The sequence below is a fragment of the Vidua macroura genome, chromosome 3 (assembly GCF_024509145.1).
Source record: "Vidua macroura isolate BioBank_ID:100142 chromosome 3, ASM2450914v1, whole genome shotgun sequence".
Taxonomy (NCBI): Eukaryota; Metazoa; Chordata; class Aves; order Passeriformes; family Viduidae; genus Vidua; species Vidua macroura.
In genome coordinates, this window is record NC_071573.1 from 36402200 (window position 1) to 36416957 (window position 14758).

The 14758-nt window shown below is 42.5% G+C and overlaps 1 protein-coding gene across 8 annotated transcripts in view; it reads left to right on the top strand.

Moving 5' to 3' along the window:
• The first annotated feature begins 216 nt into the window (after positions 1-216).
• The window catches only part of USP34 (ubiquitin specific peptidase 34), a 113497-nt gene continuing 98955 nt past the window's right edge, over positions 217-14758 (top strand). For all 8 annotated transcript variants that reach the window (XR_008436571.1, XR_008436570.1, XR_008436575.1 and 5 more), the window contains exon 1: positions 217-384. Coding sequence is in view for 1 of the 8 variants with exons in the window: in XM_053974731.1 (XP_053830706.1) it covers positions 342-384 (43 nt within the window). In the remaining 7 variants the exon portion in view is untranslated. The remainder of the gene's footprint in view (positions 385-14758) is intronic.

Genomic DNA, 14758 nt, shown 5'->3' on the forward strand with positions numbered 1-14758 from the left:
CCCGTCGCCTCCTCCTTCCCCCTCAGCAAAATGGCGGCGCGTGGTGTCCCTGGGAGCCAGTGAGTGACTCGGCTTCTTCTCCTCCTCCTCCTCCTCCCCGCCGCTGCCGCCGCCGCCGTCGCCACAGGCTCATTTGCATTGATCAGCCGCCCCGGATCCCAGACCGGCCCCTACCTCTTCCTTCCCCCCCCCCTTCTCTTCCCATTCCTTCCCGCCCCCTCCTTCCCCTCCCCCCTAGTGACCCCCGCCCCGGCCCCCATCAATCATCAATCAGCAGCACCGAGCGGATCAATCAATGGTCGGGAGGAGGCGGCGGCGGCGGCTGCTGCTGTTAATGAACAATGTGTGAGAGCTGCGCCGAGCTGCTGGAGGTGTTAAATGAGAGTAAGTGCGGCCGCCCTCCCCCGCTTCCCTCCCCCCGGGCCGGGACCCCGCGGACCCTCCTCTGCACCGGGTTACAGCCCCGCTTCACCTCCTTCCTCGCCTCTCCCCGCCCGCCTCGGGCCTCCCGGGCGCGGGGTTCCCTCTCTCCCCTGCCATGGAGGAGCTCCCTCCATGCCCTGCTCGGCGCTTCCTTCCCCCTTCCTTCCCCGCGGCCTGGGGCGGGCCTGCCGCCGCCGTGTCCCCGCTCCATCCCTCCTTTCCCTCGGGATCCTCATCCCCGGTAGCCGCGGCGGGGCCTGGCCGGGCTGAGGAGCTGCCCGGGAGCCGCTCCGGGGCAGCCGGGCCTGGACTGGGTCCCTTTTAACCGGCAGCAGCAGCAAAGGCGGCTCGGAGCGATCCTGCCTCCCCCTCCCTGTGCCTGGCCTCGGTACGCGGTGCAGGTGCTTTTCGGGCACCGATTCTCCCGAAGCTGTGAGGGAAGCGGCGCCTGGAGGAGCCTGGCTCGGCTTGGCGAGGTTGGGAAGCTGCTGCTGAGTGTTTGGCTTCGGGGGTGGTCTCCGGCTCCCTCCCGAAGTTTCCTCTTTACGAGTGTTACCGGCAGGGTCGGAGGGGTGGTACAGCAGGTGTTCCCCCCGCTGCCGCTGGAATCAGGAGTGTTTGGAGCACGAAATTCCCTGTAGGCCTCGTGTATCCCTTGGAACCTGCGCTCCGTGGCAGCCAAGGTATCTTCCCAGCTTCTCAGGAGCTCTGCCTCACGAACAAAGACGAAAAAAACACCATTTATACGGATGCTGAGGAACTGAAACAACTTACCAGTTGAAGTTTGTGATTAGAGGGAAGTTTAACTACCTCGGATCTTAAACATGGCATTTTTCATGGTTACACTCTGCAAATCCTGTTGCAGCAGAGTGGAGCACAGAATGCTGCCTAGGACAGGGTTTGGGGAGAGTTGTCTTCACTCTTTTGAAGCCCACTTCCATGTGCTGTTTGTTCTTCCATAGGGTCCTACAGGAGTTGAATGTTGGCTTCTTTCTTGCTGGGGAAATAGGGTATTCGGTGATTCATTTGAGAAGTAAAAATGTAGGTGTAAAAGTAACTTCTAGGAGAGTTCAGAGGCTGGATTAAATCAGTTTATGTTGATATTGCCTCAAACGGTTATTTAAACTAAGAATGGTTTAAAATAAGACAAAATTATCCATTGTCTATGATGACAGCTGCTTGTTGGAAGAGAAAACTTCACTTGCTTTGGATGGATTGACAAGTAGTCATTGCTTAAACTTGATTTGGGTTGGTATGATCAAATAGAAAAAAAGTTGTAACATTAAATTTTATATTTCAAGGAATCCCTGAAATTCCCGTATGAATTGATTTTTGCAGATGTTTTAAGGTAATTGGGATTGATGAAGATAGATATTTCCCTATAGATAAAGCAATGTCTTCAATCACTTTAACAATTCTTTTTTAATGTAGATATAGATATATATATCTATCTAACTGGAGTATGGATAATTGAATGGTTCTGCATTACATAAGATATATCTCTGCTATTAAGTAGAAGGAAATATGTCTTTGAAAGTCAAAATTCATTAGGAAAATTCTGCAGTACTGCTGCTATGTAGTTAATTTCAAAAAATGCTGCTTAAGTGACATTAGGTTTGGCCTTCCCTTCAGAGAAGGAAGCTCACTGTAAATCAGCAGAACTATTCGGTGTGTGTGTTTGGATACAAAGACATGTGATGGTGCTCCCTTCTCACTGGATGAGACTGAGTTGTGAGGAAGGGATGGTTTCTTTTATAACTTCCAGTTGAGATCTTTGTGTTCCTTAAGTAATAATGAAAGGTACGTAATACAAAAATTATGTCAAGCTTTGGATTTTAAAACACTGCAACAGAAATGAAAAGTGGTAGTAAAGAATGAGGTCATGCCCAAAATGTGTGAGCCACAGGCTGTCAGCAGCTTCCTTTGCTGCCCACGGAGCATTTGGGATCAGCTCTGCACCTGAACTACCCCAGCAGGGTTTTCAGAGAGGTCCAGGAAACAGCATCTCCTTCCTTTTGGAATTTTCTTGCTAAACCACATATTTTTATGAGGCTACACACTGGCCTTTGTCTTCATTTGCTCTGATGTTTACAAAATATGATTTGGTATCAGTTGCATTGCAGGTGACTTGGAAAGGGGAGTGACAGCAGCTCTCAGCGTGGTGTTTGGGAAGGAATATGTGGGAAGTTCCCAGCTGAGGGGTGACAGAAGGGTGAAACTGAACAGCTCTGCCATCAGACAGACATATTTTAGTAGAAGCATATTAGTCCCACTGCAAACTGCTACAGTATTAACCCACAACCCATAACTGTGCAGAGCTGGGGTTTTTGTCCAGCAGTGACCTTTGTGTAGGCCCAGGGTTATGTCCTGGGAAGACTCCAGGTCCTGTGTCCTGATTTTGTCACAGGTAGTCAGTGGCTGCCTGAGGTACTGAACTGGACACCTGTGGATTGGTAAGCTTATTTTTTTGGCCAAAAGTGTGTAAGTATGCTTGTATGTATTTAACATACATTGCTCTGCTTAAGCATGAGAAGCAGGCAATATTCTGTGAGGAGAATCAGCAGTGTTGGGTTTTTTGGTACATATTCCTTTTTCTTCTCTTGCAGCATCTTGATTTTCAGCATTTGATCTGCATGTTCAACCCAGTAAATTCCCTGATCTTGAAGTTATTTCCTGAGAAGTAGTAATTTCAAGTTATGATTAGATCCAGGAACTCAGTAAAATGTAAATTCCCCTATGAAATGTCCAGACTTTAGAGGAGTTTTTGCACTATAAGACAATCTGTTCAATCAGAGCAAACAGTGTTTATTTCTCACTGTAGGTTTCTTAGCATCATTTACATTATCCCAGGCAGGGTTTAATAGGAGTAAAGTCTAGGAAGAGTCTGATTTTTCTTTAATTAATCTTCCACAATATAAACATTTTTAGTAGACTTTAATAGAAGAAAAAAAAAGGGAAGACACAATGGGCTGCTTTTTAAGATAAGGCCACTTATTTACAAAAGGCTTAACAGATTCTCGTGGTATTAACTATAGGGGCTCATTTAAATGTGCACAAATTTTACAGCAAAAGTGCATTGAGGACACTCTGTGCTTTTTTGTTAATCTACAGCTTTCTGTGTCCCAAAATGAACCCTGATATACTTTGCATTCCTTGGTTTCTTTGGATGCCAGGTCTTGTCAGTCTAGGAGGGTTTATATTGAGTTTCATTTGTTCTTGAGTAGTATTTACATTTCTGTGCTGTCCAGAGGCCCTGATCAGGGCAGCTCTGTTTTGCTAGGGACTGCACAGATACCCAGATAATCTCAACCCTAAAGTGAGCCAGAAAACACAGAAATGGAACATCAGAGGTGGGTTTGGCCATCTCAGGTCTCTTGCAGGAGTTCTGCAGGTTGCTGTGTCCCACCTGGAGCCATGGGCATGGTTTGAGCTCCTGTAGATCCACGCCATCCCTGTGGAGGCTTCACTCCCAAGTGTTGAGGATGTGGTGCTCGGTGCTGAGTGTTTGTTGAGTGCAAGGCTGTCCTGGGAGTGCCTCTTCTTAGCTGGAAGTGCCAGCCTGGTTCTCAGACCAGTCCTGAGTCAGCATCCCCACAGTCCTGGCAATGGTGTGTCCCAGAGAGCCCAGCTCAGTTCTGTTGCTACGAGGCTTCCCTTTGGGACTGCAGCTGATCTTGATGTATGTTGACTTAAAACCCCGTAGATGATTTTGGTTTAGGTTTGGTTTGTTCTTCTTGTTTGGTTTGGGTTTTATAAAAGTAAGAAACAAAGACTACAACATGGAAAAATAGGTTTTATTATGTAGTGGCAGCTGTGGTTTTAGGTTACCTTGGTAGGCCTCGGTTATTCCCAGTTCTTGGTTTCTGGGAACAAAGTTTGTTTTCTTCCCAGCATTCTGCTTCACTTTTTTCAATTACTACCTCTTTAGCCCATTTTTTCCCCAGTCAGCTCTGAAATCTTATAAAATCAGTTCACACTGATGATTAGAGCCTTCTAGATGTTATTCTACTACACCAGCTTGCAGGCTATTATTCTCCTTATGTTTTCTCTTTAGTAAACCAGAAAAATAAAAAACCCCAAGGACCAACCCAGAACAAACCCCCCCAGTTTACTGGAGCATAGGAGATCAATGTGGACTCATACTGTTGTTTTTCTCTCTGTTACCACTGTCTGCAGAACTGCTCCCAGAGTGATCAGGTCCATAAAACACAAGTGCTGGAGTGCTTGACTGTGTAGTTTCAGGATAGCCCTGAATTTGGATGCTGGAGATTCCTGGCTTGACTCCTTGTCATGTTGTTCTGGCATGTAGGGAGTACAGTGAGTAGTCTTGGAGGTTGGATTGAGGGTATGTTTACCTTGAGGTAGGTAACATTGTGTTGTAGGTAAAATTGTGTTCCAAAACATTGCAGTATTCAGTTTGCTCTTTGGGATTTGGAGAGGATCAATATTTTATGCTGTGAGAACTCAGATATTGAGGATGTGTTATAAAATTATTACAACTATTGCATCATTAACGTCACTTGGTCTCCAAGAGCTGCTCTCACTTGTTCAGTGGTTACCTGTAAGCTTCAGGATTGATTACTCTGTTTTGTGCAGATCTAAGGTTTCATTTGGCTCTTTGATGATTCCTCTTGTGCAAAACTGTAGAAGTTCTCTCTCTTGCATGGCTTTTTTATCTCTTCTTTTTTTTTTCCTTTTTAAAAAGATTCATTTTTTTTTCCCCTTAAGTGATATTTCCATGTTCGGAATCTCTGCAGAGATGCTATGGAGGATTTATTGGGGTAATTGCCCAACCTTTTGGATCTTTGCTGTTTCCTGTTGAAGAAAAGAAAGTCACTTGATTATAACACTGAAATTCAGTATTTTTTTCGTGTTTACTTTTGTCTTTGACCCTTTTTAAGGCAATGAGCCTGGCATCCAAAGAAACCAGACCTAAAGGAAAGTGAAAATAACCTTTTCTTTATAGCAGCATTGCCACATTGCAGTTATGGACTATGAAGTGCTGCTCCAAATGAACTGGAGTAAACAGAGGGAAAAAATGGAAGGAGAAACTTGTATCCTCGCTAGTTGTGAACTTTCTAAAGTGAAGGGGAAGGTGACACTAAGACAAAGTTGCTTTGTTTGTAAAGCAATGGAAGGAAAAACTCTGTGACTTTAATAGCTAAAAGGCTTCTATTTTTGGAAAGATATTTCAGCTTTTGTTCTGTACAATTATTTTGGTTCATGCTATTTGATGTGATCGGGAATGATTTTGTCCTGAGACTTTTCCTGTTCAGGCTGCTGTGAACTGGTTCCTTCTCATAGCTCAGGCCACTTGATCAGTGATGCTGAAGATGAGTTACGTAAATCCTATTTTGCTGACTTTTGTTGTGAGTTACACACCACTGAGGTGTATTTACTGACATGCTTCTCTTTGTATACAGGGAAATCTTCTGTTGGATAAGTACTTGGAGTAATATCCTTAAAGCCACAAGATTCTAGCACTGTAGAGTAGTCAGGGGATAAGTTCAAGGAAAATGAAGAACACAAGAAAGGAAAAGAAAAGCATCCCTTGCTTCATGTCCAAAAGATACTTGATCAGTGTAGAACTTGAAATCATCATGTTTCCCATGTAGGAAGTTTTCCTGTTTGATCATTCTTTTGGTATGTTTGTTGCTATATTGCTTTCCCTCCCTAAGGGTAGTTTTGAAGTCACCCAAGTCCCAAGCAATTCCTGAGCCAAATCCAAGACAATGTGCTTTAGGCCATCTAGGACCTTGTTGGTGTTGGTTCTTTTGCCACAGCAGCTCTTGGAACTGTCCTTGGATGCAGAGGTGGTGCAGGGTGTCGTGGGGCACGGCGGATGCTTGGGCTCTGTCACTCTGGGGTTCAGGATCTTGGGGAGCAGACCTGGCTCCATTTCCCTTGGCCTGCCTTGGAGGTGATGGCTTGGCTTTGGGAGATTGGTTTTGTCTGCCAGGAGACACTTCAGGGCTTTATGAGCCTCACCCATTCATTTAATTAATAGAATTCCTTTTTGCTTCTTTTTCTTCTGTGTTATTGCTAATACAGACTTTCTATGTGAGAGGTTTTAATTCCTTGCTTACTTGATTTCTCCATGTCACTGCAGTTTGCTTCCATCTTTCTGTGCTCAACTAACATTGAGTCTGAAAAGCAAATCCTGGAATCGTGTTCTGTGTCCAAGTGATGAGCAGGCTATGATTTGGCATTTTAGTGATTGGGAGGGAAGATCAATTTACTTCTTGGTTCCTTTTATTTCCTCTGTTTCCTTCTCCGAGTTTTTTTCAGGTAGCTAATAGGGATTTCTGCAGTCCAAGCTACACCTTTGTAGTTGTCTGGATGCTGGGACAATGTGAAAAATATTCTTACCATCCTCAGGAGCAAGTGGTTCTGCTGATTACTCAGTTCTGCTTGTAGTAACAGCATGCTGCAGTTAAACAGAGTTGTGGCCGTTTAATTTCTGTCATTTAAGCTTATATTGAGGTGATTTCTTCTTTCATTTTGTGCAGCAAATTGGCAATTTCTTGAAAATGTGAAGAGGTGAGAAGCCATTCTTTCCACTTTGTTCCTTTCCTTGTATGGGAATTGATTTGCAATCTGAATACTAAACACAGACATGCAACTGTGAGGATTTCTGTAGTGTTCTTAACGCGTAGTAAAAATATCCAGCTTGTTGTAGATTTGCAAAGTTTTATTTCTGGAATTGTTCAGATCCAGCATGTCTGGTGGATGGTGAGCTTAGAACTGCTCATGAGATTTAGTGCTGGAACAACTGGTGGAAGAAGCTGAAACTTGTCACAAAAAGTCTTTATGGAAAATGCACCTTTGGGAGTTGACATTTCTTCAGCTAATTTGTGGAGGGGTGGGAATAAGACTTGAGAAACCTGTGCCAATTGAGACTCATTTCTAGATCAGCATCCCTGCAGATCATTGGTTCCCATCAAGGAGAGGAGGGACAAAACTTTTTTTGCCTTTTTCCACACTTTCCACACATTGAAAAAGCCTCCAATTCATTGCACTGACTTCCACTTGAGGGTTTTTAATCTGTGTAATTGTGTATAAAAACATGCTTTATGCTGTGTTGTTCAACACTCATTGTCTTTATTTTTCTGTTGTGCTGCTTGGCTCATTTTGGGGGGATCTGATAATTTTTAGCAAGAGTTTAATTTCATCTTCAGGAAGTGCTCAGTTGCCTATTTATGATTCTGTGACACGTAATTATTGAATTTTTCATAAAAAACCCATGGTTTTCACCAGCAGTGAAATTACTTTTAAGTGGGTGTGAACTGAAAACCTGGTGTTTTTCAGAGTAATTTTCTGCCCTTTAGTCTCTCTTCTTTGCAGATCTCCTCATCAAATTTCATTCTAAACTCTGCGGACATCAACAAAACTGACAGTGCTTTCACATCTATGCTCTGTTTGCTTGGAGAAGCTGTGAACAGTGCTGGAAATGGACAGTGTGGTGTTTGCTAGGGAGGGCAGCTCCAGAAAAGCTTTAGGGGGGCCAGAATATCCATATCTACTGAGGAATTTGGGAAATGGGCTGTCCGTGGAAGGCTTGTGGAACACAGTTTACCCACCCTTGTCAGGCACCTGTGTTCTAACAGGAGGTGTGTGGTTCTGGGCTTGTAGGCAACAGCTGATATGAGAGACTGAAAACTTTATTTTTCCTTCTTGGAGCTGTTATGGGATAAGACTGGGGAGTGTGAGCTCAGAAGCTTGATAAAAGTAAGTTCTCCTGCTTAGTTGAAGGATGGTCAGTGCAGTAAATCCTTGTCTGTATTGTCTGGTCTCTGACTTTTTTCACAGTTAACAGCAAACTGTTGCTGGTTTATTTTGGGTTGAACTCTTTCCCTCTGAGCTACTTTTTTTCCTTTATATTTGAAGTGAAACTTGTGCCAGAGTATTTTAAGTCCTAAGTGTCAATGTTTGATCTGTAATATTTAGACTAGATGCAGTCTGATCAAGCTGATCAGAAATTGAAATCAGTTTCCATCCGTGCCTTGGAAACTCGGTGGGTCTGAACAACAGTGCCAGTTTCAGTCTTTCCAGAGTGACTTGACTTTGAACTCTGTGTAGCCATCGCTATACTTGCTGATACGAGACCTCTAAAAACATTTGTTTATATCAAAATGGCATCTGTAAATATATTTTCTGGTCGTGGGGGATGCTTGTCATTAAACTTAACTGCTCTCTTGGATATGCTTGTATGGACCTTGTGCATTGCCTTCAGCCATCTCTTACTTCTCTTACTTCTTTTGACCTATCATCTTTTAAAAATTATATAATTGTTTTAGCCAACAAATTACCTAATACACCATGTGTTTGAGAGAATTACTAAATACAGATTATCTGGCACAAAGGAATGCAAAGTTTGAGTGTATATCTGAAAGTTGAGAGAGACAGTGACTTCATTGCTAGCCTGTCCTTTCTCAGAATTTTATTGTCCTTTCTGAATTAGTGGAGCTTGCACCTGTGCTCATGGAAACAAACAAAGCCTTGGAGTTCAAATGCTGAGCAAGCTCTTCCTGGGCTTTCAATGAACTGCCTGAAGCCCCATTGAGGATAATGACCCAATGTCCATTTACCTCTCATCTCCTTGTTTAAGCAGGCTTAAATATACTCTGTAAGAAATGAATTAATCATATTTGCCTCTAACAGATTTTGTCCCTGAAACCTGGAGCACAGTCATTACATGCTTCTGTTGTAAATCTACTGGTAATTTGTTGCTTCTTATGGGCCAGGGTGGCTCCGTTGTGGGCCTTTTCTTTCTGGTTGTGGGGGAAAGCTGCTGTTGTCTGAAACTGATTCACAGTGTGCCAAGTAGTACAGCTGAACTAATTTGCAAAGTTCTCTCTTGAAAATAGAATGCTTCTTGGAGTAGGTATTTTAGTTTTTGCATTCCTTGCTACTTTTAATTAAAACTGATAGAAAACTTCTTTAGTTTTTGGAACCTTGTTCATGCAATTGAATCTTAGTTCTACTTAAAAAGTAGTCTGATAGACTAAGTTCTGCATCTTCACCTTAAAGTAGTATTTTAAAAGAAGTTCAGAGCTGGAGTATTAGAGGAAATTATTCAAACCCAGAGTTATTCAAGTACTGATACATTATGTTATTGAAAGGAAAGAATGCAAGTACTTTCTTGTAAACTGAAGGCGAGCAGTCCTTTATCTGAGCAATCAGCCCTAGCTCTGAAATTTACCTTGGGATAATTAGTGATATGCTGGGAAATGCTCGAATTATGCAGCGCTTGTCCAATCCTGCATTGATTCCTTAAGAAACTTGCAGTGGCTGTTGTCAAAATATTATGATGGGCAGCCTGACTTTCCACATCTAGTATGTGTTTTGGTGATGTCAGGCAGACTTGATTGTGGAAATACTGCCTAAATTGAGCTGGTTTTGTTTTGTTTTGCTGTGTTTTGTTGGGTTTTTCCTTAATTGAAAGAGGAACTATGACAACTTCAATACAAAGAAAAAAACACAGCCCTCCCAGAATTGTAACATCTTGTCTGGGAGTCAAAGGCAATTCACAATACTGAGTTAAAATAGGACTCTGAAATTGACTGCTACTTTTCTTTTCTTTTCTTTTTTTTTTTTTTTTTTTTTAACTCCAATGAGTGGCACAGATGCTTTGAAATTACTTTGTGGGTTTTTTTCCTTAGTAGTATGTAACTTGCCTTTCCCTGGAGAGGGAGGACTGCAATATCTTGGCTGCTGAGAATCCCAAGATAACAGAAGCATTAGGAGGTGCAGTGCAGAGATCCCACAGATCCTTCTGTCTGACATGACTGACAGGGAACAGTGCTGATGAATGCTGCTGGACCCAGGCTCAGCCCTGCTGTGCTGCCAGGCTTCCATGGAAATGCAGCAGCCTGGACATCCCACTGCCCAGGAGCAGCTTTGTGCATTCCTTCTGTACCGTGCTGGGGCCAGGGAGCCCTCTCAGAAGATGGGGATGTAAAAAGGACAATGTGGAGACTCCTGGTCAATCTTTTTGGGCCAGCAGAGCCAGAGCAAGAAAGATGCAGTTTGGCCTGGTGAATTCCATTCCCAGACAGATATCCCACAAGCTGGTCTTATCCATTTTCTACTGGTGTTTGATCAGAAAGGCCATATGTGCATTACACAGCGTTTAACTGATGGAAGCTCATTCTGTGCCTTGAACCTGTGATGGGAGTCTCCTATTTCTCTGTATCCATGCCACTCAGTGCTACATGGGATACTGCTTGTTCCTCAGTCGTTGGCATAACCCACCCAGCCTCAATTATGTATTTCACATTCCCATCTTATCCTGACCAGATTGCCACTGTTAGGCGTCTGTGGATTCAGTATTGGTGAACTTCGAGCTCTGGCTCACTGAGTGGCAAAAGTGAGTTTACATGTGTAGTAACTTAGGCTTGGCTTTGTGTGCAAGGTGCTGCTGCTAGACCTGGCCTGGCTCATGCTGCAGCACAGCTGTTCTACATTTGAGATGCTGTATCTAAGACTTTATTTAGATTGTGGTTCACTAGGGTAGTTCTGGGTAGAATCAGCTCCAGTGTGCTGGGTAAATCTGAGTATTGTCTGATAATTGGCATTTGACTGCATTTAAAACAGTGGAACTGTTCCTGGAAGCAGTGGCTGTGGCAAGTTCTCTTTGAGAAGGTGGAAGTCTTAGATGCTCTCAAGAAGGACTTTATTTTTTTGTTTAGGTGGCCATCTGCAGCCATTCTAAAAGGGGGCATTTTAACCCAAAGCAAACATGGCCTAGCATGATGAAAACTTCAGGGTGGCATCACTCCTGCAAGGTGCCAGTTCTTAAATTGCATACAGCTGCCCAGAGCCAGCTGCTGTTGATTGGCTCCAGAGTGCATTAAGTTCTTATGATTAAAGGAGAACAGGTGTTTGCTGAGAAGACAGGGAGGTGGGATGGGAAGGGAAATGTAGAGATTGAAAGAGAGAACTTGCTGGTGTTTGCAGAGAAACAGAAGATAAAGGCAGCAGTTACCTGAGGTCAGCTGATTTGCCCTCTTCTGGTGAAGTTGTATCTTAGAAGTGGTGTCTGGTTGATGAACATACCAAGGCTGATCCTGTTCTTCATGTAAGTGTGCTGTGTGCTGGAATACTGAATTAAAACTCCTCAGGTCCTTCTGATCTCGGGGTGTGAAGAATTACTCAGGTGCTGAATAACCAGCAATGATGTTGGGACACCAGTTGAAAATGCTTTTTCCTTGTTCTTTTGAGTAGCTCCTGTATTTCCATTCCTAAGAACACAGTATTGCTTAGACTTGCAAAACTTTGCCAGTTTTGTTGTGCCTTTGTTCAAAAGTTTATGTCTGACATGATCACATTTTGGTTTTTTCTAGTGAAATGGGACTCTTAAAGTTGCTAATTCCTGTCTTTAAGCCATTATGTTGTCTTCAAAATATTTATGTTTTAATATTTGTATACTTTATAGTCAAAAAGTTGCAGGAAAGCAATCTATTTACCAAGGTGTAATATTTATAAATAAAAGAAATTAAGAGTTTGATGTAGACTTAAAATGAATTGAGGTGTGTTATGGGATGGAGATGGTTGTAGGTATCTGTAATGCTCTAGATCTGTGATGAATGTGATCATCAAGGTAGCATTAAAGGCACTCAAGCACCTTAACCAGGCTATGATTATAGAATTTTATTGTGGTAGAGTTTGGGGTTACAGATCTGATTGTTCCTGGCATTTGAACAAGTATTTCTAATACCGAAGAATTAACTTTTTGTGCTTCCTAGTACATTCTGCAGTTGTGTTTCTCCTTGATTGTAAGTATATAGTCAGTATTTTGGGATGCTTTTGTGTTGCAGAGACTGAGAGGTAGAAAGAAGGTTTTTATCCTCACTGAAAAGTTGTAGGGAGGTTTGATCAGTTGAACTTGAAGCTGACACTTGGAGTCCTATTAAATACTTGTCAAGGATGGCTCCTAAAAGGTCAGGAAGAAGGAAGAACTCTGGAGAATCAATTTAAGGCAGTCATGAATTCTGTATAATAAAAAAAGTAATTCTGATAGGTGAAAGTAGAAAGGGAATGGGAGATGCTGAACTCTGTGGCTATCATCTTACATGCTGTTGATCCTAAGCAAAAGAAACCCCCTACTAATCACTGAAAATATCTCAGTGCATTGAAAAAAAAAATGTGCTGGGTCTCTGTGTGAGCAATGGTACTCACACAAAAAGTTACACATTTTATATTTTTATATATATATATATCTATTTATATATATATGTCTTTCAAGATTAGTATTATTGCTCCTAATGCTGTTTTGTGTACTGTATGGCTCATTTCCTCTGTTTAGTCTGTATCAGTGACCAATTTCTGATACTAATGTTCATTCTCCAAGTGATCTGGTCTTTCACATGAGAAGCTGGTACCAGATGAGGCTTGGGGGAGGGAGCACAATCCATATGCAACTGGACCTTGTCACAGTTTGGACTATGGAGAAATTAGAGTTACAGATCTTAAATGAGTGTTGAATTATTTACCTTTGACTCTGTTATGTTGCTGAAAGTAGAGAAAGTATGCTTTTAAAAATTATTCTTTTTGCTTGCCATTTGATTTTGTACTTGGTATGATAAGTGACCTTTGGATATAAGATATTCCCTGCAAGTCCAGCATGATGGTTGTCCTTGAGGTCTAATTACAGTGTGTTCCTCTAGCTCCCAAGTTCTTGCTAAAAATGCACTTAGGAGCTTAGCTTCCTTTGGCCACAGTTGTATTTTGAAATTCTATTGCCTGGTTCTTTGCAGTTGATTTGTATTTTTCTCATCTTCTGTCATTTTCTTGGTTTAGTCAATTTATTTATAGGAATTTTTCTGAGTTGAGGAGCTTGTGTTGTTTGTAGTACTGTAACACACTTTTAGCAAATCACCCTTCTGTGAGAGATTAGGTAAATCACCCAAATTTTCGTTTAGAGCTAGCCAAGTAAAACAGGAGACTGAGGAAACAGCAAGGAAGTTATATTTTTTATTTTTTATATGAAATGTTTTAAATTTTTACTTTGACCATAGTGTTGTGTTTTGGCTTCTCATCAACTACTTGAATAAATAATTACACTTCAAGTCAGTCTGGTTTTTTTTAAGAATATCTGAAAACTTATACACTAGAAGATGTTAGGTTAGTTCTGAGCTAAGCTTTTTGTTCTACGGTTTTACTGTGATAAAAAGATCTCTAAACCATCTTGTGACTACTCAGTGAGATGAGCCCTTGCAAGTATGTGGAAAGACCCCATTTCCTGCACTATATTGGTAGAATATATTTAGCTGGAATTTACCTGCATCCTAGTTTTCCTTCTTTCTGCTGGTTAGTTCTGTGTGTTTAAAGCCTTCAATATTCTGTTTTTCTGAGACTCTAATAGCAACCACATCTTTGCCCACAGATGAGCAATGTTGGGGTGAAGTTGCTCCAGGTGGGGTGGGGCAATTTTACAACTCTGGTTACTCCAAAGGTGTTTACTTCTCCCAGCTTCACATTCCTCACGCTTCCCTTCCCAGCTTCCCCTGCTCACAAGGTGCCAGCCTGAGGATTCCATGGCTTACAAAGCCAACAGGAATGTGGGTAGTTTTCAGTTGGATTGGCCAGTTTGGTTTGTGCAGTTCCCAGGGGTTTCTGCGGGAATGCTGATGCTGTTTGAAATGCCGTTATAGTGTGGGCTTGGACCCGGATACATTGGTTGTGAAATTGGATCTAGTGCAGGGGGAGGTGTTTGTGTGCATGGAACCCAAGAGGGAAAAGGAAGGACTGGAGGGTGAAAAGGTCTAAGAGGCTTTAACTGAGAAGGAAGAGTTGGCAGAGTAAATTTAAGGAAGGAGAAGAAAACTGAGCTCCGAGGTAGGGAAGGAGAGCATCTCTAACATCACTGCCTTGTGAGTACCTGGAGGAAGAAGCAGCCACTGCAGACATGAAGGAGCTGAGCCTAGGATCAGAGTGCCACTGCTGAGACACAAACTTAGAGATCCTGGAATGCCTGTTTGGGAAACTCTGGAGACATATCATCAATTCTTATTCATGAGAGGACTCTGGCTGCCACTTCGAGGTTCAGCAGCTCTTAAAGGACACAAGGATAACTTAGTGCATTCTGTAGGAATTACTGTCTTAGGTGTGAAACCAGGGAGAAGTCTTGTCTACCAAATCAGTTTGCAGGAAGGAGGCTTGGTGCAGTAGTTGTTTTTGGAAAAGTTTGACATGATTGGTACTGCTGGATTTGAAACAGTGAAAGTGTGAGAAAGTGGGGAGGCAGCAGATTGAGGAGTTTCTGAGGCATGGCAGGATACTGGAGTATGGGAGAGAGTAGAGGACAGGCTTTATTCTGAAGTGAATGAGTCTG